This window comes from Xenia sp. Carnegie-2017, unplaced genomic scaffold (genome assembly GCF_021976095.1).
Source record: "Xenia sp. Carnegie-2017 unplaced genomic scaffold, XeniaSp_v1 HiC_scaffold_19, whole genome shotgun sequence".
Classification (NCBI taxonomy): Eukaryota; Metazoa; Cnidaria; class Anthozoa; order Malacalcyonacea; family Xeniidae; genus Xenia; species Xenia sp. Carnegie-2017.
This window is the reverse complement of record NW_025813481.1, coordinates 982380-1009215: the sequence shown is the minus strand read 5'-3', so window position 1 is coordinate 1009215 and position 26836 is coordinate 982380. Positions and strand designations below refer to the sequence as shown.

Below are 26836 nucleotides of genomic sequence, written 5' to 3'. Positions count from 1 at the left end.
TCTTGGGTCCGCTGTGTCTAGCGTATTGTTACTATAGATACAGTAACAAAGATGGAAGATGAAACCGAAGTAAGCTGTTCTTGAAAGAAAATCGTGTATTTTTTCGCGAAAAGTCTCGAAAAGTTGTATTATGTCAAAGGCGAATGTAAACTATGTTCGTGTTTTACCACAAGATAGCATCAACCGCGTTATTTTTGAAGCAGAGGTATGCTAAACTAAGTGAACTTGTTTATTAAAATGCGCAACTGTGTCCAACTATTTCCATGATGATTCACACTTTAAAGGAGAATAAAACTCTGGACAGTAAAATTACTTTTTAGGAAGGAATTACTTTATGCAGCACGTTATATTTGCGTTTCAAGCAGCTTGTTTTTAGAAGTCTTTTGGATGTATACATTGCTCATAGTCTTGTTTAAACATTAAAACTATTATTGATAAATCATTATTAGTCATAAATGCCTAACAGACAAAGAAAATGATGAAACATACAATGGCAAAAACTTCTTTCCCAATTTATAGGTATTTTTTTCCCATGAGCATTGTTTCGACTTTCTTTGAATTCACATATTGGCAATGAAACTTGGCGACAACAAACGCCAAAAGAAAATCATGCTTGAACCAACGGCCATACAGAGAAAAATGTGACAATAATATTGTTATATTTCATTTACCAAACGGTTACCATACCATCTTCAGGGACTGCGGTCCTAGGGTGTCCAGGGGGGGGGGCATTGACTCCCCGCTTTTTCTATAGAGAAGACGTTTATTGGGTAAAGTTCGTCGTCTCATGCTATTCTGACTTTGGTTTCCGCCACTTTTGAGCAGACTCTGTGGTCTCTGCTTTTCCTATGAACTTTACTCCACGAGAGTAGGCACCCAGCTAACAAACAGTTGCAGCTTACAGTTAACAACTTTGTTCATATATAATTTTCCTTACACAACGTTAGCATGCTTCCACTTCAACTTTCTTCGTATAAAATAATTCCTTGTAAACGTTAACATACTTTCATCTAACGTTAAACACTGAATTTAAATAGCATTGGCGTAGACGTGTTTTATTCGTATTTTTCAGCAAAAATTAACAAAATCCTTGAAAAAAGAACGAAAGCCGACGAAAGCCAAACGAAAACTGAGCGTTCCAATTTTAAAACAACCGTCAGCTTTCACTGATGGCAAGGGAATCCTATCGCGAAGGCAAAAAATTTGGGCGGACGCAAATCCCAACGAACCTCATGTAGAAAACCCAACTTATTTGAGGTGAACAAGATCATGCATTCCGCCAGTAAATATTCTAAGTAAAAAAGTGATCTTAGGGGCTGTTCACATGAGCAAGGTAGCCGAGATTCAGCGAAGCGTGAAATCGTCTTGGCAAATGGAAAAGATTAAATACTTCACGACAAAAAACTTAGTTGAGTAATTTCTCTAAGCTCTGACTTTGCAAATTCACAAAACCTTTAAAATGAAAACAAATAATTTAGCCTGATTTGAAAATTACGACTAAAATGACATATGACGCTTGTAAGAAAAGGTTGTAAGTTTTGCGCTTGAAGTTTTTACTCCTTTTAATGACTCAAAATCATTTCACGTCTCGCTGAATCCCGGTTACCGAGCTCATGTGAACAGCCCCTTAAACAAACCTGCCAAAATATTGTTTAGAAATTTGATTCTTGATGAAAAAGAGAAAACGACAAAGACGGAAAGTTTCTACGAAGCTCAAGAAGTGCGGGGACTTCCTGATGTAAAACATGTTGAGCGTGAGTAGGCAACCATTGTTAATAAATAAACATTTTAAGTTTTAAAACAAAGACTTGGTAAGGGTTACAGACATGAACCATGCTCTGAACAGCGTTTTTGTCGCGTTTAAGTACAATTTGAGTAGCTCTTAAAAATACACTGTTAAGAGCAATATTTAACGTAGGTTTGATATTCTTCAAGAAAGAAAAAGCAAGCGACGAGAAAAATTTTACGACATGGCATTAGACGTTAAAACCTTTGTTATATGAATTGAAAAATTTGTTCATACTTCCTTGTAGCTTATGCACGGTCCGTCACAACAGTATATCTAAATCTAACAATCTCTTTAAAGAATGTGTGTCAACCAAGATGCATTGCGCGCTTTTGTTTATGATTACATCGCTATTTTTTTGAGCTTGCAGCACATTAAATTCAATTTCGTCACTACATCGTATAATTTATCTGAAAAGTTAGCAAAAAAACATTGATTTTACATTAATTATCGTTTTTCTGAGTTGCATGGACTGCAATAACAAAATCCGTCATTTTCTTGACCCAAAAAATTGCCGTCACGCTATGATTAGCGCGCAATGCATCTTGGTTCAGTTCGTTGACACACATTTTTTAAGCCAATCAAAGTTCACTATTTCAACAGAAGTTCAGTTTTGACCTATTAACATATCACTCAATAAACTATGAATTTTTTGCTCAACAGCGGCGTGGCAGACTAGTTAATTTGGTGGAGATGGGGGGACACATATTCATATGTGCATGCTTTGCCGCATTAAGCTCCTTTGAAATCCATATTTTTCTACGGATTAAGGTTTAAGTTCCCCCCCACCCCTGCAATCATCGAGCTTGCTACGCCACTGACAACTACCAACATCTATCCATCATTGCTCTTTGAAGCTCTCTTACTTACTCACCATCACTCGCTTTATTTTGTGTTTCCAAGGAAACATGACATGCGCAGTTAAGTTTTTCTCCAAAAGGCCCTGGGAACGAAATTTCGTTTACCATAACGGTCAATCATCCTCATTATCTTTTAGCCGGTCATGGCAGTGTGAAAACAACAAGTGTTGTTCAGAAAATCAGTGAAGGTCGTAAGGAAAGGTAAGTGTTGTGTGCTGTTAAAGTAGTTAATGTGTATTGCATACACGAGCTAGTTGCCAATGTCTACATACTGAGAGGGGTGGGATAAGAACTGACGTATGTAGGAAGAGAAGAAGTTGACCACCAAGGCACCTTAAGAATCAAAAAATTTAGGAGGAAGGGTAGAGATATAAACAACAAAGCAACCTTGTGACGTAAAAGGATGGGAGACATATAGAGCGGGAGGGATAACAACTGACGTATGTAGGAGGAAAGGAAGAGTTGACCACCAAGGCACCTTAAGAATCAAGACTACAAGATTCGGTCGGATGACCTTTTTGAACACTGCTCTCTGTTTTGAACTTTGCAGCTGTATAAAGCAGGGGGAGAATCTAAGCTTGTCAGATCAAATATAGTAAAAAATTACATGTATAGCCACACTGCCCACGAGGTTAAATCGTTTAGATTAAGAACTTAAATACTTACATAAGCGGTGAGAAGGGAATTGAGTACCTAGGCAAATTTAGCTATGGGAAAATCCTTTGTGTAATGATATGTGGAAATCATTCCAATGTGGTTGAAAAGGAATTTCTCTCAATTTTAAAAGAAATCTTGGTTCAGATTGAACATTTTTGCTTGTACAATCTTTTCATGTTAGGCACCATGTGACCATGGACGAATTTCACGAAAAACTTGGTGTGATTAGCTCTGTGAGTGTAAAAATACCCTATGAATTGAAATGAAAACTTTATCACTTAAATCTGTTCTATTTAAAAAAAAACACGTGAATTGTTGTGAACATGAAATTGAAGTTTTGAACAGGAGTAACGAAGGCTGATGTCGTATATTGCTTTCAGGAAATTGAACCGCGCATAGTGGAAGCGAGTGAAATCTTTAAAGAAAGTTTTTTTGCGAATGACGAAGGTACTGTGGTGATGTTTTAATTGTTTTTCACACACGTCTTTGAATGAAGCATCGACACATTGCGTTAAAACCTATTTGGTTTTCTTCCAATGGAGCCTGATTGTGGTGGAGACAAGTAATTTTGTAATTTAATGCTTTTATTAAGTATAAAATGAACTCAAAAATGTTAAGGCAACTCGTACGTAGCTCATGATTCTACAAGGAGAAATTTCGAAAAAAACCTTTTTGAAAGTGAAATTTGGCAAAGCTTATTTAATCCTGTACTATCAACCGTTAAAAATGCGATTCCTGTGAACGAAGAGTGTAATGATTTTTTTCCTGCGAAAAAAAATAACTTTTAATCAGAAACAAATGAAGCACTTAAATGCAGCAGATATTTGCATCCAAATATGGTATATTACTTACAGAGGCGTAACTTGAACGTTAATTGGGGGGGTGGGGGTGGGTGGGTGCATATTCATATATTCCGCTGTGCCCTACTGATTTTTTTTGAAAGTGATTTGAATTTCAAAAGAAATCAGTAGGGCACAACTGAATATATGAATATACACACCCCAATTAACGTTCTAGTTACGCTTCTGACTACTTAGCTATATTTGTCTTTGTTGTTTTAGAACTTTCTAAAGTCACCCAGTTGTATAGCGATGATAAGGTAAGGGCCAGCGGCAATCGAAATGGGAAGCAGCAATACATAATTTGCCTTAACACCCCTCCCCTAATTTATTTGTATAAATTTTCGAACCTATGATCTTATGTTTTAGGATTTAGTCAAATACTCGTTAAAAGATCTGTACAAACTTTGGGATTGCATCACGGAAATTTGTTCAAGTAGAAAAGAATACGTTACTGAACTCGAAAAGACGTTCCATGCTATTGAACAGGATCGTTATGAGATGGTGTGTACGACCTTAGTCATTTAGTGCTAACAATTACTTAGATAACGTATTGAATCTAGACAAAAGAAACCACTAGATTGGAGTATATAAGGACTCATGTTTCAGTATAAGATCACTCATGATGAAGACACAAGACTGGAGTACATAAGGACTCATGTTTCAACATCAGATCCCTTCTGATGAAGACACAAGACTGGAGTATATAAGGTTTCAAGTTTCAACATCAGATCACTTCAGATGAAGACACTAGACTTGAGTACTTAAGTACTATTGCAAACATGTCGAGGTTTTTGCTCACATGCGTAACCCATAAAAGTCCATATTTTTATATTTTCATGCATATCCTTATGTGTTCATGCATATCCTTAGATGTTCATCTCTTTACAATTTCAAGCTTTGCGAGACATTTAAAAGCTTCAATGCAAAGTTGGAACACATTGCATTCCTAATGCCTTCGGATGTCCATCGTTTGATGGAGAGCGAAGCTGAAGAAATAAACGCGACGATAATTTGTAACAGAAAATCTTACGCAGACCTTATTGCTACCCTACATAAAGGTTGGGAGAGATATATATTCAATTTATGCATGAACTATGGGACTGTCCTGCTAATGACAATTTGCTTATTTTATTGTGCAATTCTTACTAAATCTATTGCCGCAAAGATGTCGTCGAACTGGAAAGAAAACATCACCATGTTTGGGAGAAACGATTGAAAACTTGGAAAAAGTTAAAAACAAACGAAGCCATCGAAGAATTTGTGTAAGTTCAAAAATATGCTGCTTTTTAACTTGTCGCATCTTTCTTCCAGTAAGCTTCCGAGCCGGCCATGCTTTCGGTCAGTAAACAACGTTAGCACAGCAAACTGTGTGTTTTACTAAAAGCCAATAACATCTTAAAGAAGGGGAATAGGACAACTAGTTTTATTGCTATATGTTTACATGGCTTTAAACGATAAATGATTTATAGAAGAGAAATAGAAAAATAATTGCCCGTGGGAGAAAATCTCGGAGATAAAACTTAAAGTGGAACTATGATCTTCGTGTTTGCTTTCATTTAAGCAAATTTGACTGCGTGGTGTGACTGTAAAAAGAAAAAAAATTGATTCGAGGGAACATTTATCTTTTTATGGACGTTTAAACATGTCATTTTTTATTGCCGTTTTGTTTTCACGGCGTGTTTGAGAGCGTGACGTAGATAGGGTAAGCTGTTCACATCTACAAGGATGTGTTTGAATAACAAATGGTTGGTGAAAGCGTTTTCTCGTTGAATTTCAAAGCATTTATGCCGAAAAGGTGCGTGGTAACTGGCTGTAGCAATATTCCCGACAAAGAAAGGGGATATGTCAGTTACCATTTTTTTTGGCGATGAGATTGTCGAAATTTCTCCGCCCAAATCTCCCACGAAAGACGTTGATTTTATTGAAAAGCTGTCAACTATGCAAATATCTCAAAACCTTTGCAATACCACTTAACTCCAGTATTATTTCATAGATATAAACACGTTTCTGAGCTGAAGTGTTACCCTATCTACGTCACACTTGTCGCGGTTTTCAGTTCTTAGAATAACGTTCATGGTACATGAACGAGTCGACTTTAAACGCTCACAAAACAATAAAAAATAAACAAATTTCGTTTGAATTTTTGCGTAAAACACTCTAAACGTGTTACAAGGTTTTCTTCTATCAAAAATAAATAAAGTCATACTTCCACTTTAATGAATTTGAAGTGAATGGTTAGAGCTCGGGAGTATCGTTATAGGTTTGTAGATGTAGATCATCCAGGTCATAGTAGAGTCCTAAATGGGACTGTGGTGCCGATGTTATAGGTTTGTAGATGTAGATCATCCAGGTCATAGTAGAGTCTTAAATGGGACTGTGTTGCCGATGTTATAGGTTTGTAGATGTAGATCATCCAGGTCATAGTAGAGTCTTAAATGGGACTGTGGTGCCGATGTCGACTGATGTTTTGACGACATTAGCGGTAGTCATCTTCAGAGTCAAATATTCCCATATTGTGTGTAACGCTTTTCTATATTCAATGTAAAAATAATTGAAAGCGAACTTCATGCTCAAACAGAGCGTTTTGTTTTATTTTTATTTTTGAAAAACTCCTACTTTTTGGTACGGGATTATTTGTTTTTTGAAATAATATTTTTTCGTGAGTATTATTTCATCGTTTGTTATTTAACGTGATAGTGACTATATGAACAATGACGAAGTACGCCATCCACTGGAAGTGTCGAGATGTGTGGAGGAGATGAGGGAAGCTCAAAACTCTCTGAATGAAAAGCGTTTGGAACTGTTGAATTCATTAAGGTATATGGAGACAAATAGATGTCTTGGCTCGGATAGTAAAAAAATATTTAGCAAATGCGACTTCAGGTTCCTCAAAGAATATTTTTAAATTCTTCATTGTAAAGTTTAAATCGATGTTTGTTAAACAAAGCACTTCATGCTTGTTGTCTTAATAAACCCATGCAAATTCGTCTTCTTTAATTGACATACAATATTTAAGAAGTAAAAGATGTTTACTGTGTTTGCACAGGCTTATGCAAACCGAGGAGACCTTTGGTAGAACACGAGAGCAGATAAGTGCAAGCCCAAGACCGAAGGTCGAGGGTTGCACATGCTCGAGAGTTCTCACAAAGGTCTACGAGGTTTGCATAAGCCTGTGCAAACACGAAAAACATCTTTTATTTCTTTTATGAAATAATGGCGATTCGAAACAGACGAATTTAAAACAAACGTTTTAAACTTTCCTCTAAAATTTATTCATCATTAATTTGCGAATTCTCTTTGATTGATTGATTGATTTAATTGGTTGAGCTCAGATGTCTTTTGCACATGCTAATGCAAACACAGATCTAGACCAATCATCGCACGCGTTTCATTGTGTTTATTTTATAAACATTGCTTAAAGTTATTTTTATGAACTGCAGAGAGATGAAACCGCCCGGATCGACTAAGGCAGCAGTTTATCAATGGAACAACGCACTTGGTCACTTGACTTTACAGATTGGTTCGTACTCATGGATTATATAAATTATTATGAAATTTCGATACTGCATTTTGATTTTTGATCACATGATCACAGATCACAGACTTCAGTGGTCGAATTCCAAATTTGTTCATCGTATCACAGCATTAGATTTTTGCGTCATTTAACGCTGCTTTTAATGAAATTCTCAAAATAACAATGGTACAGTATTTTTATGCACTCCATTGCCATTATTAATAATGCACTCGACCACGTTGATTTCAAAAGTAAGAAAAAACAAGCTATGGCTGTTTTAACATTTTCACCCGATGATTTAGTGCCCAATCACCTTGGCGAGTTGAGGCCATTGGATGAGGCGAGAGCGCCACTTGAAAGGTGGATGAAAAAATTCTTCTTCAAAAATAAATTAAAAGACAAACTAAAAAACAATCTCTATAAACATTTTGAAAACCAAATATAGACTATCAACTCTGCAACTGTACATTAACGTAGAAGAAGCAGATGTTAGTCGTGAACATCGTCGGTTTTTCCACCTTTCAGGATGGCAGCCTGCCTGCAAACATGCTGTCACTACTAAACTCACGAAAATTAATCGTAACTGAAAAGTTTCATAAGGCTCAATATGGCTGATTGTTTATAAACATTTATTGACAGATAAAACGAACAAAAAGTATATGGAGCGTTTACAGAATGCCTACGAGGAAGTGTTGGAAAATTGCAACGAAAAACTTGAGAAGACCAAGGTTTGAAATCAATGTCTGCATGTTTAAAAAACTTTGTAGCGTTTCCATTCAAAAGTCGTTGCTCACTCCTATGTCTTTGTATTGCATTTCAGAGTCGGCTAGAAAATGATAACATTATCGGTGGCGAGGAACTTATTGCTGTACGTACAATACCAATTATCATGTTTAAAGCGTACGAAGTCGTTGTAACCATTGCAGTGAATATCCTACATCTTTGTCGTGGAGACTTACTGTGTTTGATAAACTTATTCAACGAAAACGAATTGTTTAGACTACATATTTACGTCTTGAGTTTTGATGCAATACAGCTCAATAAATCTTCTCCGATGCTTTAGATCCTGAACGAGTCATTTCTGCCTCTGATTGGTGAAAAAAAGTCACGTTACGAATGCGAAATGGACATATTTGAGGTATCATAATATCCACAGAATAATATAGTCACGTATAAATAGCCTTTTTGTAGAGTGTTGATTAGGAAAGCGAGATAGAATCGATCTTCATCGCACGGGTGCTTCCTTTTCTCATTTTACTACGTTCAATTTTCTTTAATTCACTTAAAATAACTTGAGCGCGAAGTGCAAACGCCGACTGAGAATCGCGTTAGTCTGTGTTGTTACTTATTTTTGGTGTCTGGCGAACAGCAAAAACGTTGGAATTCATTGATCTCTTGGCTGTAACAGTCAAAATGCCGTACCAGAAGTTTCACATTGCCATTCTAATCATCTATCGTTCATACTCAACCCATAAAACATCAATCACTGTTTCTCGTGCATGGATTTTCTAATGGTCCATCTTTCATTTTCAACCTATTCAATCCTTAAAACATCAATCCCTGTTTCTCGTGCATGGATTTTCTAATCGTCCATTTTTCATTTTCAACCTATTCAATCCATAAAACATCAATCACTGTTTCTCGTGCATGGATTTTCTAATGGTCTATCTTTCATTTTCAACCTATTCAATCCTTAAAACATCAATCACTGTTTCTCGTGCATGGATTTTCTAATCGTCCATCTTTCATTTTCAAATTATACAATCGTTAAAAAATCAATCACGGTTTCTCATGAATATCTTACAATGTAGAAAACGGTCGAGAATACGGCAATACATCAAGATGATCTTTTACGCTCGCTGTTCAGGTTCCTTCAAGGAGCTGCGCATATCTGGGACACGCATGAAATTGGAATGGCAAGACAAGAACGAGCCTTGCAGGTACGATGAAATATCAATGTGTTTGTGTGCGGGGTTTTTTATTATAAAGAGAAATTTTTATGCTTTGAATCGTTCTACTTTATTCTCACGAAAATTTTCCCGAAATCTGTATTTTGGTCATTTAATAAATAACCAAAAACTTATGAGTCGTAAGCGAATTAAATGACGCAACAAGAAACTCACCAGTCATTCTCTCTACAGCCCTTCGTAAAAAACATTTGTGCCACATCATAGTTTTCAAAAATAAATTTCGAACCATATGAAAGCCCGAGTAGTTATTGAGACTACACGATAACAAAGACGAAATAACATCAATTTAAATCTGTTTTTCACTTTAAAATACACCAAGGAAAAATTAGAACAAGAACGACATCGACATGATGCAGCCAACCAGGTAGCTATTTGTTAAATATAAAGTATCTAAAATGAATGAACAGTGGATTTTGACGCAGTAAAACATGATCATCAATGTATGTTCTTAAGAGTATATTATGTTCATCAATGTATGTAATTATGTGTACAATATGTTCATCAATGTATGTACTTATGTGTACAATATGTTCATCAATGTATGTTGTTATGAGTACAATTTGTTCATCAATGTATGTTCTCATGTGTACGATATGTTCATCAATGTATGTTCTCATGTGTACGATATGTTCATCAATGTATGTTCTCATGTGTACGATATGTTCATCAATGTATGTTCTCATGTGTACAACATGTTCATCAATGTATGTTGTTATTAGTATAACATGATCATGAGTACATACATGTCTTTAATACAAGTACATTTGTCTGCCTTATGTAGGTCAAAGAAGCCAACCTTGATATAATAATGGATAAAATGCGCCAAGAGTCAAGTCAGGAGGTAAAACTGGATATTGAAGCCACACGAATTTAGTATTGTTGATCATTAGAGATTACGTGAAACAAATACGGTGACTCATGCTCTTGACAGACAATAAAATTGTAAAGCACTTGACAAAAGGAAAACACTATTTCTACTCTTGACAATTCGTTGACGATTTTTTTTTCGTACTGCGCATGTGTTGTTCAGACGATGGTGAAAGTGTCTTTCGTGTATTATAAAATAATAACCGTCCATTCGCAGGCGTTGGAAAAAAGCTTAATCAGAGCGCTTTCACTTCTCGATGAAATTGAAGAAGGGTACGTATATACGTTTCCCACATATCCTGCTTTCATGTAATTTATATACTGCGATTTCCACCACTTAGATATAAAATATTCCACTCGACTCAACTGGAATGTGTTTGCAAGTATCCAGACAAAATAAAAGCTCAATTGAACATATACGATCGCGAGATTTGCGCATTTTTTGCCGTATACAGAAATAAACCGCAGCCAAACAAAAAGGTAATGGATAAGTAAATACCAAGAAAAATACATCAGGACTAATACATAGGTGAAGACGTCACATCGCAGACTAGAGGTTCACATAAAGCAACTACATTAACAAAGAAGGACATAGCCAGTGGCGCAACACAATCACCGGGGGCCCTTCGTCGGCCATTGCCCCCATAGGTTCTACTAGAAAATAGGTTGAATGGTCGTATATATTACTTTAATATTTTCTCTACTATTATCTTGTATTGACATAAAGTAATTTCACGTATATACATGGGAGTATCAGACAAGGGGACTGGGGGAGCTACAGCCCCTCTAAAAAAGTTCGAGCAGACAAGGATAGTCGGGGGGTTATTTTCTGGAAAGTCGTGTAAATAAGGTTGAAATGGTTGAAAATGTCCTGACTGCCTTCCCCCTCCTCTAAAAAATGTTGGCCCGTACACAAATGGCAAATATTTTTTAAGAGAACCAGGGTACAAAATAGCCATTTATTAGATGTTTGGTAGACTATAATTTAACAAAAACCTCGTATATTCATTCTCTCATATGTTAAAACTAAAAAGAAAGGGAAAATTCAAGTGAAGCAGAAACTGCATTTTGAATAGCTTGTGAAAGCATGAATGAGTTGTTAAAAAACAATTTAGATTTCACCGGTCCTTTGTTACAAAGTATGAAAATTTCAGAAAATTTAATGAAAAATAAGTCAACAGAGTAGATGAGTAAGTTATCTTCTGTTTCAACTCACAGTTTATGTGACATTTTTTCGTGCAAGAATATACATGTATTTTAATTTGTTGAGAGTGCACTTCTAAAGGTTCCTCAACAAAAAAACATTTATATTTTATTGACAATATACTAAAATCACAAAGTTGTATCATATTATTGATAATGATTCCTAAAAATGTGCTTTATTTATTAAATAAATTTATATGGTAATTCTTGTCCGGGGCCCCTCACTCCCCGTCATTTAACGCATAGACACCCCCCGTTACGCCACTGGATATAGCTTAGATAAAGTGAACGGTCAAAGGACTGTTAGTGAGAATGAATGACGTTTCAATATTTTTAGCGGTAGACAACTATAAGAGTCGTTCGATTTGGTGAACAAGAACAACAACAGTCTTTCTTATAACTGCACTAGCCTGAACGATCAACATTTACGAACAAAAGTTTTTATCATCAAAACCATTCACAAAGACTAAAATCTTAATAAATTACGTCAAATAGGAAGCAACAAATAAATAGATTGGTATTGAATTGTGAGAACAAATGGATTCAACAGACTTTAACTTCTATTACAGACCATGCATTAAATGATCTAAAACTTTCGGTTTGGGTAGTTGCTAAGCTATTATTGTTCAAATCATGAAAGGATTCACTGGTTACTGAAGCCATTTCTTTTCTCTCGCATATATAGAGAAGAGCTTCCATTACACCAGACAGTCCCAGACAAAGTATGTATAACGCAGTCTTAACTGCAAGATGGTCATTCACTTCTTATTTTCCTTCACCATTGCTGTAAGTTACGATTTCTTCAGCTTGAATTTCTGTGTTGTTATTTACAGATAGAGCATCTCTGGAGGTATGAAATTTCCCGCTGTAACTCTTGTTTGGAATTTATTTGATGAATGACGCATTTAAAACGTTTGATAATGGAATAGTTTGGTGTCTATCAACTCTTTCTGAAGGTTATCCCGTGTAAATAGACTGACATTTGACCAAGCCATCTTATAAAGGTGGATAGCTATGGATTGGGAAATCTTATTTAAGTAGATGACCTTGGATCCAAGAATCCTATGTACATGGATTATCTTAGATGATGGAATCTTACGTGTAGGAAGGGCTTCGATCAGGGAGGGGAGGGTGCAGCGTACGATCTTGGATCAAAGAATCTTTCATGTAGGAAGGGCGTCGATCAGAGAGGGGAGGGTGCAGCGTACGAAGTTTTACGTCAACTAACAATGTTTTTCTTTGTTCTGTAATTCAAAATTCTCATGTTTTTAGACATCACCAAATTCATTGGAAGAAATTTTGAAAACATCCAATGGAACAACGTTTTACATCATAACCTCTCCTGGTGATTACAGTTTTCCTGTATCGTCAGCCAGTGTTCGTAGTATGAAAACATCAATGACATTCTTAACGGACGCTCCAGGTATTCAGAGAAGATTGAATTATATGTCCAAATTCAACTTTAACATAGTTCTCTTGGGTATTATGATGTTCTTTGAAAGGTAGTGATTGGAATTGACAATTCCTCGTTTACCTAAGTAGCTTCTCTTTGTAGAGATGATATCGCTAATTACTTCAATTTAAAATGATATTCTTACCTTTATTCCTCCCGTCATTGAAAGTAATATCAGTGGGAAGCCAGTTCGATCTTTTAAAGATGCTGACTTCGCTACTGAAAGCAATAACAGACAATGATATTCAAATATCGTTTCCCTGTGCTAACTCAAACATTTACAGGAACGCTGAAATTTTACTTTTATAAAAAGAAACACACTCCGAAGAAAAATTTATTTCGAACTCGAAAACGGAGATAAGACATTTCCTGTTTTCTCAAAGATTGAGTTCATGATGATTTTTCTTCGGTGTATGTTTCCTAAGTAATGAATTTCACACTTATTGCTGCAATGTTTCGTCTTTTTCGTGTAACAAGATAAATTATTTAACTCATATTCTTTTCTTTTGCTAACCATCAGGTATGGACGACAATGGCGATATCTACGCGGACAAACTAATCATACAAGATGAACTAATCTTGGAACTCAGGCAACAGTATGACGAACTATAAATACTTCAACCAATCGTCAATTTTCCCATCTTCCAGAATGTGAAAGACCTTCTGTCGTATCGTACATATTAGGTTACGAGTGCAGTTCTTGGAGTCTTTAGAAAAATGGAAAATCGACGCCATGGAAAGGGCAAACAGCATTGTGGCGGCAAAGGTATGCTTCAAGACATTTTAAAGAATGAAAGAACTTCTTTATTATTCACGTCATTCTCGCGAGTTGTTTGATGGAGTATGGAAAAAATTCGGATCTTTCATAGACGGGTTCTCGTTTAAGATGGTTGTAGAGTTTTTCAAAGGGTGTTAGAAAGGTGCAAATGTTTAACTTTTTTGGAAAAGTTCAAGTCTTTTGAAAGGATTTCTTTCTCTTCGTCCGTAATAAGGCGGTCGGTTTTTTTGTCAAATCATTTGGTGTAAATGCGTAAGGAGAAAAAGGGGGGAAATGTGATATGAAATGCGAAATCCACGCATAAAACATTTTCAACATATTTCGTCTTGCTGTTCTTTTCTTGGGAATGCAAATATTTGACATGAAAATTTATCTTACAATGCAGGCCGAGGAGCTTAATAGCGAACTGGACTTGCGACTTCATTTGCATAAACCGCGACCGTCACGTGCTGAGCAGGATGTCCACAACGTGAGAGCAGGTAGGCAAATTTCCCTATGTCACATAATATCATATAAGGAAGCAGGGCTGCATAAAATATTTTATTTTTTAAGACTTCAAGACCAACGAGAGTATTTGTGCTAGAAACTGCCTCGTGAATTTTTTTACTAATCCATTTTGAATGGTATATTTGTGTCGCTCACTGCAATTGAATATTGTAGATGAAGAAATGACGTGTAAGAGCTGCAAAGATGACTTTGTCTAACTGTTTTATTACTTTTTTAGTGCTAAGACTTCTTTCTGTGTGTGTATGTATCTGACACTTATTCTTTCTTTCTTTTTTCCCTTTCGATGTCAACGTTTTTCTCTTCTACTTTTAAGTAAATTTTTTTGTGCAAACCTCAAAAATTTTCTGGGACCAGTTGTCCAGCGGTCTGCTAAATTATGCATCCCTGTAAGAGAGTTTTATATGTAAATTTCAAAAAAATGGCAACTGTGTGTGGGTGGGGGAGGGGTGGGGAGGACATTGCTATGGAAAGGAAATATTGTACATTTTTCCATCTTTCTAGCGGAGTTAGTCATTCATCAAGAAAGGGTGGAAAGCCATTCCAAGGGCATCAGTTGCACTTTAAACGAATTTCGAAGTCGCTTTCAAACGATGATCGAAGAACATAACGAGCAGGTGAGAATAGAGAGATGTAAAAATCTTTCTTGAGACTCTATGAAATAACAACAATAAAACGCGTGCGTTGATTGGTCTACAGCTAAGTTTGCATTGGCCTGTGTTATCCGATCTTAGTTCAATCGATTAAATCAATCAAAGAGAATTTGCAAATCAATGTAAAAGGAAAAATTAAAACATATGTTTTTAATTTATCTGTTTTGCATTTTTTTATGATAAAAAGTGTTTCCGCAGATCTGCTCCCGAGTTCTCCCTGATGTTTCCTCGGTTTGAATATGCCTTTTCAAACACAGTAAACATCTTTTGTTTCTTAAATGAAGTGTTTTACTATAGTATTCTAACGCAAAGCAACGCACAAGTTAGACAGCAACTTTTTCTAAAGATTTTGAAATACTGCCTGGCTAGTAAAATCTCATTTCACAGACCGTTAAGTTCAAGAAATCCGTGCAAGAACTGGAGGCAACTTTTACGTCGGCTACGAAAACTCACGAGTAAGCATGACGTCATCGAGTTTTGACACTTTTTTTGACACTGCACAAAAAAACGTCCGGTTTATAAATTGTCTTTTTCAGACTGTTGGCTATTCAAGATCACGTCAGCGGACAAGTGGAAACATACATGAATGAAATAAGAAGTTCATTGCGCAAATTTCGTCACGATTTGGATGGAATGTTATCGTCGCTTAGAAACTCCAATGCAAGATTCAGAAAGTCTTTTAAGTAGGTTCTTTGCACTTCAATGTGTCTTCATTTTGCATTCGTGGGCAAAATATTGCCATCGACGTTTCTCAGTTATGTAAGTGAGCTCTATATTCGTTTATTGAAGTACCTGTGGTAAGGTATGTACAACAAATTAGAGTGATCGAACAGAATGATTTGAACCCAAGAGTATAGTTACATGTTTTAGATGTAGCTTATCCAGATTAGTGCAGTCCAAAGAAGGACTTTTGGTGTCCGTTGCAAGAAGCCTAAATAGCGTTATCCATTGGATAGTAAAATTTTTAAACTTGTAAAAAAAGTGTTTGTATTTTCGTTGCGACGAAGAAATTTTTTATTTTATTTCAGTGACTGCTCGGTTCAAGGCTTAGCTATATTTTTCCTTTTTAAGAAGTTTTTTAAGCGTTTGAAAAAAATTGCCATCCAATTGATAACGCTATCCAGGCTTCGTGCAGCCGGTCCCTGTAGGTGATATCCAACGAGTCTGTATATTTTTCTACATATCTAGAGTGTTTTCAGAAGGAGGTAACTTCTCATTGGAAGAAGTTGAAGAATACAGAAAAAAACTGGTAATATTTTACCATATATATCGTATTGCCAGTCTGAGAAACATTATCGTTCAAATCACGCCAGTTGTAAAAATTGTATCAGTTCTGTGAAAGTTTCTTGCGTAAACGAAAGCACTCATAAATCATAATAGATTAACAAATATTTTTGAGTACGAGTTGTGCGTGCTTTTTATTAGAAATCCAATTCAATTCAGAGCAGTGTCAAGCTCAAATTTAGATGATCAAACCACAAATCGAACATACGTATATCGCAGTCTATTGCAGTGCGGCGATATAAGATCGCTCAAAAGTCATTGAACACTCTCCCTTTTATGAATTTCCCCAGTATTTGGTCACAAGCCTTTGATTTATACTCTAAGTCAGATCGTATACTTGCACAATTTCTTGCAGGAACGGTTGGCAAATAAGATTGACGTTGCAGAAGGGACAATTATGGGTGAACTTGAAGGAATGGAATCAAAGCGTTTAGAAGCTGCACTTGAATACGCTGGCAAGCTAGAAGATAGGTAATGGAGAAGGAAAAATGAGGAGTGCACACCTCTCCTTTCTTTGGATAGATGGGGTACATGAGGGGTGTGAATCGCTCCTAACCTTGGCTAGAGGGATACCGGAGGAGCGTAAGAAGAGTGCACAACTCTCCTAGTCTTGGCTAGAGGGGTGCAAGAAGGATGTGAGAGAAGTGAGCACCTCTCTTAGCCTTGGCTGGAGATGAGCAGGAGGGGTGTGAGAAGAGTGTGCACCTCTCCTTTCTTTGGTTGGATGGGGTGCATGAGGGATGCTGAGGAGTGCGCACCTCTCCTAGCTTTTGGCATGAGGGATGTTGGAGGGGTGTCAGAGGAGTGCGCACCTCTCTTAACCTCGGCTAGAGGTGTGCAGGGGGGATGCTGAGGAGTTCGCACCTCTCCTAGCCATGGCTAGAGGGGTACAAGAGGGATGTTGAAGAGTGCGCGCCTTTCCAAGCCTTGGCTAGAGGGCTACAGGAGGGATGCCAAACAAATTGATGAAAAGCAATTGTGATTAATGTTTGATGCAGCACACTTCCAAAAATCTCTCTGTCATACTAAGAAGATAAGAATTAAAAAAAGTCTAACATGGTCTGGCGAAAAGTAGCCACCGAAATATTATCCAATCTTGCATTTCAGCCCACAAAAAACCCATCGGGTTAATCCATCCTTGGAATTAAAGTTGAATGTAGAAATTCGAAACATCTGATCACATTCAACACGTCACGTACCACCGTAAATTGTTTAAATTCAACACGTCACGTGCCACTGTAATTTTCAAATATTCAACGTGTCACGTGATAACGTAAATTGTGTAAGTTCAACACGTCACGTGCCACCGTAATTTTTCTTAGATTCAAGTATCATCTCTTTGACTTAACGTTCATGGAGAAATTCACGAGGTGGATAACAAACTCACAAGTTAAGATAAAAACAGAGGTATATATAAAGCATTATACTAAAATTTTTATATAAACTTTCGATGGCGTTTTTTTTATTTGCGCATGGATATTTTTTCATCGTGTTGTTTTGTTGTCGGGCAAAATGCTTTGATTAAGAGGATCAATTTTAAAGGAGCGTTGTGATGTTAAAGGAATGTTACATCATGAACGTTCACGAAAAAATTGTATTTGAATTCATCAAATATTTTCTCAATAAAATAGTTCTTTCGCGTTATTTGATAGGTTTCCCAAAGCAATGCCCAATCCAAAAATCTGATTACAAGCCTTGGGAAAGTAGAACGGTATATCGACGCAGTGAGGAATCCAAATTTGGACAAGGAGGTGCGAAACTCTTATGACGTCACGGACGCCATGTCGGTGTTTTAAATAAACTAATATTCTAAAGTCTACCCCCGGATAGATAAGTGTGTCGAACTGTTGTGTGTTTCGATCAATGAACTGGAACCCAGTCTACTGTAGATATCTAACTCCGCCGAAATTCTACAGTTACTAGTGAGGCAAGCCGCCATCTTTAAAGGTGGGAAGACCGACGATATCCTGAGCTAATGGACAGTTGCGAAGTTGATAGTCTAGGTTTGAGTTTTAAAATGCTTGATAGGATTGGGCTTTTTAAACTTTCTTTTAGCTTATTTTTCATTTTGAGTTTTGATTTTGCCACCTTTCAAGATGGCGTCACGGAAGTTAGACATCTAGAGGATTGGGTTCTAAATCATTGGTTTCGAGAGTTACCTGAAGTAAGACGAAATGTTCCTCTACATAATAATTCAACTGTCATAATTTCAACAGGATTGAGATCAAGAATTGCAGGACTTTTCACATTGAATTGAAAACTTTTTAATCGCAAACTGTTGACTCTTAAATTGCTATGTCAATCATTACAATTTCATTTCTTTCAGCAAGTCACGTGTGATGACGTCGTGGATGAATTACGTCAAGTCTTTAGGCAGTTTGTTGATCGTGCAGTGTACTTGGACTGCTTGCTCGTCGATCAAGATGCGTGTTATGCTGCTCTGAAGGACAGAGAACTACCTTATGTGGACGAGGAGCAAGAAAGTAAAGGGAAAAAGAGCAGAAAGGATGGTCGAAGGTTTGAATACATAAGTTATGCTGGCTTTTTATGACGTTTTTTTCAACTGAACTATATAGATCACGACCAGTGTAGCTATATTAGGATGACGTTAGTCATTTTGTTACAAATTACCAGTTGTATACATGTGTAGTACTGTGTAGTACTGTGTAGTACTGTGTAGTACTGTGTAGTAGATGGTTTGATCATACACTTAAAGAAAATAGACCAGTATATGAATACATGATTTCACTTCGTTGAAAATTTGATGCATCATTTCGTTGTATATCTAGATCAAGATCTTTCAGCAAAAGCATCAGACGAAGCTCACAAACTGAAAAATCAAGTGAGTGGAATTTTTGGAATAAGATTCTCAAAAAGTCGTACAAATATCTTATGAACATATATTGATGGATCATGCTGTACTTAAATGAACATGTACTTATTGTTGCGGGGTGCTTATGTGAACATCCACTAATGATCATGCTGTACTCATGTGAACATACACAATAATCATGCTGTGCTCATGTGGACATATACTAATAATCATGAAGTACTCATGTGAACATACAATAATATTATGGTTTACTCTTGTAAGCATGCAGTAAAGTAATGCACTGAGTGCACATGGCATTCTGTTGACGTTTCTATTTAAATACTTTCGTGTATTGTCCGCGTGCGTTTCACGTGCGTACGTAGGTAAAAATAGACTAGGAACCATTGGGACGATTGCACTCGATCGAACGAATGAAGAGATTGAAAGGTCATTGTGGAAGCCAGACTTCTAGCCTGACGTTCAACCTGGAAAGTTTTTTTTATCAAAACTTGAGTGCAAACGAAACTTAAGAAACTAAAACTGTCACAAACCAGGTATTTACTATAAATTTCCTATCTTGCAGCCACTCCCTCGAAACTCCCTGTGATTGAGTCAGATAATCAGTCAGCACCAGATCACACCTCGAACACAATGCCACCAGACATGGAGAAACGGACGTCTTCACAACCAACAACCAAGCAATCGACACAATCAATGAGCCAGCGAAACTTTCGCTCCAAGTATGCGCATGCATGACTTCAAAACAACGTTTACTTCATGTATGCTCGTCAGCTGTTATCGTTTGTTTTCAGCACGATTCGCCGCTCGAGTGTCTTAAAAAAAGATGCTTTTGCAAAATATGAGCGCAAATATATGGTGTTTGGAGAAAAATTTGACAAAGAACCAAAGTAAGCTAAGCCTAGGAAATATGGTGTTGTAGCGCAGATGAATGAGGGATAAGGTAGAGCATGGAAAGGAAGAGTAAATGAAAGTATGACAAAGTAGAGCAGATAAGAGCTTTATAAAGAAGAGTAGATAGCACCTCATGAGGATGAACAGATGAGAGTATGATGAGAAAGAGCAGATAGGAGTTTGTTGGGGTGAGGAAAACACGGAATATAATGGTAAAAAAAGAGCAAAAAATGTATTGGAAAAGCAAAAATAGAAGGGAAAATCGGTTGTTTCTTTAGAAAGGAACTCGAAAATATTATTTTAACTATTTTTGCGTTTCCCAAGAAACTTAAATAAAAGTAAAACTGCGTCGAAATCCTATTCTACGATTTTGATAAAAAAAAGTATCTCGCTTTTTAGAACCGACTTCTTGTCTATAATCCAGCAAATTTTGAAATATTCCTTAGACGGCTTGCTAACAACTGGAGAAGTGAGTACAATGTCAAGCTGATTAGCCAATAGTAATGTACACAAATATCCATATGTAATATACACAAATATCCATATGTAATATACACAAATATCCTTCATTTCACGAAGAGTTCCTTGACGTCCTTATCAAAACTAGTTATTTCACCTCCACCATTGTCTCACGTAGGGGCTGATTACATGAGCCCGCGGGTAGTCGGGATTCAGTCAAGCGTTAAATGATTTTGGCAAATGAAAACGATTCAATACTCATCACCATATAAATCTTCTCTGGCAATTTCACAATATTCCGATTTAATAACTATACGCAAAACATTTAAAAATGAAAACAACCAATTTGGCCTAATTTGAGAGTTGCAACAGGAATGACTTCCGGCGTTTAACGAAAAGTTGTAATTTTTTCGCTTGAAGTTTTTGACTCCTTTTAATGCCTCAAAATCCTTTCACGCCTCACTGAATCTCGGTTAGCTGGGATCGTGTAAACAGCCTCTTAGATGCCACTGCGATTCTAATTGCCTCATTTTTTAAGGCCTACTATCGTCAGAAAGGAACAAGATTAGCCACACGTTCAACAATACTGGACAATTTCGATGTATACGCGCAAACGACAGTACTAAGACTAAAATCGTACAGGACGCAAGCTGAAGAATACCACAATTCTTGCATTCAAGGTCAGTTTGAACGATGAGGTAATTTGTTACTTTCGTATGACGTCATAAGTTGTATTCAAAAGAAAGGAAGCAATATGGTACGCGGTTTTTCATTGCAAGCCTCAATCCAATATATTTTATGCTCTCTTTGGTCACATTCATAGAACTGCGAAGTCAGCTGAAAAGGCTTCAAATGCTTGCAGTTCAAATGGCAGAATTAGCACACCAGACATTGAAAAGAAGGCATATGGAAGAGAATGAAATTTACAAGAAAAAAATGGAGCAGCGCGAAAAAGAGACAGTGGCATCCTTCGAGAATCAAAGAGTAAGTGAAGCTGTTTTTGTTTGTCATCCTCTATTTTATCGTGACAAGCTCTCTTTCGCACAGTGATAGTTTTTGATAGAAGAGCCTTCCTGTAGAATCAGAGCATCTATACGCTTGGCTGGTAAAAACAGATCACAACTACCCAATCAACAACGATCTCGTCGTTTCAATGCATTTTAGTAAATTTTGGTTTTCAAATTGTCTTCTTCAAGTGTCTTTTTTTAGCATATCTTCTTCAACAAGTCTTCTTCGCCATGCCTTCAAAATGTCTCGTGCAACATGTCTTACTCGACAGGTTTCCTTAAGCTAAATATTATTTTTATGTGTCTCTTCAGCAAATCCTCGTTACATGTCGTCTTCAACGTGTCCCTTTCAACATTTTTTTCGTTAAAACATGCCGAAATAAGTCATCAATTCACAACCTTTATAAGAGTATTTCCTGCTTATATATAGAAGGAACACGAACATAGGTTGCGTCCGGCACTTGGCCATCCAAAGAATCGTGAACAACTCGAAGAATTGAAGGATGCCGAGAAAGAGCGAAGTGCTTTGAAATTAAAAGCTTTGAAAGATTACATCGATGAAGTAAAGGTCAGAGTGATTTTCATTGTTTAATGTTGTTTCAATAATTCAACCATTGTTGTTGTTTTAACAAACAGAGCAATGCAATACTACGAGCGAAAACATTTGTTGAAAAAGTGTCGAGAACCGGTGCAGAAATGTCACGATTATTTGATGGATTGGTGACAGTAGATGACGTAAAGATTGCAAGTAAGCCAACCGATATTTAATATCATGACGAAGAATTTCTCTCAACACTTTTTCAAAAGTGTTTCATCTCTTTTTCATCTCTTTTAATTTCTGCATTGGAGACATCGTCTTGAAGATGCCTTTACGTCTACGGCAAGTAACCATCTCTAAAATCTGCTTCTCCAGTGCTTATCATCGAAACATGGTCATCCTCTCTTTCTTTGTTTTGCATAGCTTCTTCACGATGCTTTCTTCAAAATACCCATTTCCTTTAACATGATTTCTTTAAGATGCCTTCTCTAGAATGTTTCCTTCAACAAAGCGTCTTCAAGATATCTTCTTAAAAATGTTCCTCCAACATAACTTCATTAAGATGTCCTCTACAGAACGTCATCTTTGACATAACTTCTTTAAAATGCCTTCAAATGAAATGTTTCTTTCCACGTAACTTTTCCAAATGTCTTCTTCAAAATGATTCCTTCAACATGTCTTACTCAATACATCTTTCACAACGCATCGACATCAACATGACTTCTTTCCTTCAGACACTAGATTTAATAACTAAACAATTTGGTATTACAATACTTTAGAAGTTGGGGACAAACCAAAGAGTACCAAACAAATTTTATTGGAAAGAGCGAAGCCACCAAAGGACGAGCAAGGTAGGACTCCATTCTTCCAATGACAAAAGCTTTCATAAAAACCCTTGCTGGACGTACAAATTTCCCCGAATAGTTTATCACAATTGCTGTTCTTCAGAAAAGATTTATTTTACAGAGAAAGAGTCAGAGTTCTATAGCAAACCTGGTGGAAAGTGGGAAGGCATACCAACAAACGAGCTTCGCTTTTCACCCCAAGATGTTCTTACTAATATCCTTTTACTGAGACATCGTTGTTGTGATTTCAAGGTTTCGATTCAAATACAAAATTAAGCTTGCATTAGGTCATTCACCACAATCGGGACTTCCAATAAGACGCATTTCATCAAACTCACAATCACCGCCTGTAATTGTTGCGTATTGTTGAACGATTTTACATTTCACCCAGCGAGATTTTAGGATTCCCTAAACGACAGTCGTGATTCTCCATTTTCCATAACCTTAGCACACCCATTGCTTGATTCCCTAAACGACAGTCGTGATTCTCCATTTTCCATACCCTTAACACACCCATTGCTTGATTCCCTAAACGACAGTCGTGATTCTCCATTTTCCATACCCTTAGCACACCCATTGTTTGATTCCCTAAACGACAGTCGTGATTCTCCATTTTCCATACCCTTAACACACCCATTGCTTGATTCCCTAAACGACAGTCGTGATTCTCCATTTTCCATACCCTTAGCACACCCATTGTTTGATTCCCTAAACGACAGTCGTGATTCTCCATTTTCCATACCCTTAGCACACCCATTGCTTGATTCCCTAAACGACAGTCGTGATTCTCCATTTCCATACCCTTAGCACACCCATTGTTTGATTCCCTAAACGACAGTCGTGATTCTCCATTTTCCATACCCTTAGCACACCCATTGCTTGATTCCTAAACGACAGTCGTGATTCTCCATTTTCCATACCCTTAGCACACCCATTGTTTGATTCCCTAAACGACAGTCGTGATTCTCCATTTCCATACCCTTAGCACACCATTGTTTGATTCCTAAACGACAGTCGTGATTCTCCATTTTCCATACCCTTAGCACACCCATTGCTTGATTCCCTAAACGACAGTCGTGATTCTCCATTTTCCATACCCTTAGCACACCCATTGCTTGATTCCCTAAACGACAGTCGTGATTCTCCATTTTCCATACCCTTAGCACACCCATTGCTTGATTCAAACGACAGTCGTGATTCTCCATTTTCCATACCCTTAGCACACCCATTGCTTGATTCCCTAAACGACAGTCGTGATTCTCCATTTTCCATACCCTTAGCACACCCATTGCTTGATTCCCTAAACGACAGTCGTGATTCTCCATTTTCCATACCCTTGCCATTCCTTTTTTCTCATTTTCCATACCACACCCATTGCTTGATTCCTCAGTCGTGATTCTCCATTTTCCATACCCTACACACCCATTGTTGATTCCCTAAACGACAGTCGTGATTCTCCATTTTCCATACCCTAGCCACCCATTGCTTGATTCCCTAAACGACAGTCGTGATTCTCCATTTTCCATACCCTTAGCACACCCATTGCTTGATTCCTAAACGACAGTCGTGATTCTCCATTTTCCATACCCTTAGCACACCCATTGCTTGATTCCTAAACGACAGTCGTGATTCTCCATTTTCCATACCCTTAGCACACCCATTGCTTGATTCCCTAAACGACAGTCGTGATTCTCCATTTTCCATACCCTTAGCACACCCATTGTTTGATTCCCTAAACGACAGTCGTGATTCTCCATTTTCCATACCCTTAGCACACCCATTGCTTGATTCCCTAAACGACAGTCGTGATTCTCCATTTTCCATACCCTTAGCACACCCATTGCTTTATTCCCTAAACGACAGTCGTGATTCTCCATTTTCCATACCCTTAGCACACCCATTGCTTGATTCCCTAAACGACAGTCGTGATTCTCCATTTTCCATACCCTTAGCACACCCATTGCTTGATTCCCTAAAAGACAGTCATGACTCTCCATTTTCCATACCCGTAGCACACCAATTGCTTTAAAATTTTGCAATTGATGTTCACAATTAAACAATGCATCAACTTATCAACAAGTGACATTTTCCTTGACCTTCTCTACGGACACCAAGTGTGCTAACTTCCAAAATAACTGCCGCTCACCACTCAGTTTTTAACGCAAGAGACGAGGCTTACAAGGTACACACAAAAAAGAGTTTGGTGCCCATTTAAAATGCTCATCTTTTGTTGTCATACGTAAATGAGCTCCCGCAACAGTAATGGCCTTTCTGTTTTCACGTGATTGCATGTTAACTCTTGAGCTATTGGAGAATTGATAGTCAGTCATTCCGTGTTAACACATTAAGTAGTTTTAATTTATTCTCGGCAATATTAAACATGATGTGGAGATGACAAATTTCTCACTCCACCGAGGTAAAGGGAAACTTGCATTAAAGTTTTTGTGATTCGAAATTTTGTCACAAATTTTTTTGATTGTATCGCAAAGAACATTTAAAATGACCTTGCAACCTTTTCATTGTCGAGATATTTTATTTTATTCATTATGCAAATAAAATCTTCATGACTTCATAGTCTCGTAGACCATCAATTTTTCACATCGAATTTTATGCACAAATACAACAATTTCATGGACATACATGTGTAGATGAATATATTTGTAAATGCGCCAAAGTTATATATTTTATTGCTGACCGTCGACAAGAGCTACAATTTCTCAATGCTAATTATGCAGTGCGATGTCATAACGATGTTATTTGCATTGTGAAAAAAAGGTGAACAACTTCAAAAAGAAATAAAATAACACAGTTGTATTGAAAAATATATTAGGTCACTTTCAATTTTCTTTACATGCAATTAGAAAATTCTATGATAAAATTTGTTGTCATAAACACTTTAAAGTGACACCTTAAACTACATCCTTTTTTTCATGATTACAAAGCACTGTTCTTTGCCCACGCAAATACGACATTTAAAATACACACATTAAACTACATCCTTTTTTTTTCACGGTTACAAAGCACTATTCTTTGCCCACGCAAACACAACACTTGAAATACACATATTAAAGTACATCCTTTTTCTTCAGGATTACAAAGCACCATTATTTGCCCGCGCAAACACGACATTTGAAATACATTAAACTACATCCTTTTTCATGATTACAAAGCACTATTCTTTGCCCACGTAAACACGACACTTGAAATACACATATTAAAGTACATCCTTTTTCTTCAGGATTACAAAGCACCATTATTTGCCCGCGCAAACACGACATTTGAAATACATTAAACTACATCCTTTTTTCATGATTACAAAGCACTATTCTTTGCCCACGTAAACACGACACTTAAAATACACACATTAAACTACATGCTTTTTCTTCAGGATTACAAAGCGCAATTCTTCGCCCACGTCAACGAAATCAATAATTACGGAGAGAACGCTTCTCACGAAGAAGAAAGATGGCAGGAAAAATGGCGCTTTTCGTTACAAAGGATACAGAACTTACATTGAAGTATTTATTTTTATTTCTATTAGTGGTAAAAATGCGTTAAGTATTGTTGGACAAGCCCTTAAACAAATAGCTATCATAAATTTACCTCAAAAGATTATTTTTTTGTCAAATATTTATAATGATAATGGACAATGGTCACCGTCATATTTTTTAAAACAATATTTGTCATCGGAATAATTCGAAATTTCGATATTGCTCGCCGAAATGTTTTTTCAATGCTAAAATCCGTTGCCTTTTTTTTATCAAATCACAGCAAGTGGATAAAATTTATGTGTAAAAAATACTTAAACAATTGCCATATAAAAACAGGATGAAGCAGGAATTGTATTACGGAGAGGGTGCACCATTATTTGCCTACCTGAACCCCGTCCTTT

General features: G+C 36.8%; 1 protein-coding gene across 1 annotated transcript; it reads left to right on the top strand.

Moving 5' to 3' along the window:
- Nucleotides 1–35: 35 nt before the first annotated feature.
- Nucleotides 36–26768, top strand: LOC124439002 (coiled-coil domain-containing protein 180-like). Its single transcript, XM_046989194.1, has 46 exons — nucleotides 36–205; nucleotides 1073–1257; nucleotides 1657–1754; nucleotides 2784–2847; nucleotides 3485–3536; nucleotides 3684–3750; nucleotides 4365–4402; nucleotides 4512–4646; nucleotides 5041–5203; nucleotides 5311–5407; nucleotides 6843–6962; nucleotides 7586–7665; nucleotides 8299–8387; nucleotides 8480–8527; nucleotides 8723–8797; nucleotides 9471–9599; nucleotides 9949–9993; nucleotides 10411–10470; nucleotides 10714–10769; nucleotides 10838–10976; nucleotides 12385–12421; nucleotides 12533–12549; nucleotides 12972–13122; nucleotides 13673–13748; nucleotides 13837–13918; nucleotides 14316–14409; nucleotides 14939–15051; nucleotides 15475–15542; nucleotides 15624–15770; nucleotides 16276–16336; nucleotides 16727–16842; nucleotides 17694–17778; nucleotides 18024–18122; nucleotides 18698–18888; nucleotides 19161–19213; nucleotides 19767–19923; nucleotides 19996–20091; nucleotides 20495–20564; nucleotides 21093–21234; nucleotides 21378–21538; nucleotides 21992–22129; nucleotides 22198–22309; nucleotides 22879–22950; nucleotides 23066–23158; nucleotides 25050–25126; nucleotides 26333–26768. The coding sequence occupies exons 1-46, from the start codon at nucleotides 131–133 to the stop codon at nucleotides 26459–26461; spliced, it is 4452 nt and encodes a 1483-aa protein (XP_046845150.1). The 5' UTR covers nucleotides 36–130; the 3' UTR covers nucleotides 26462–26768.
- The last annotated feature ends 68 nt before the right edge of the window (nucleotides 26769–26836 follow it).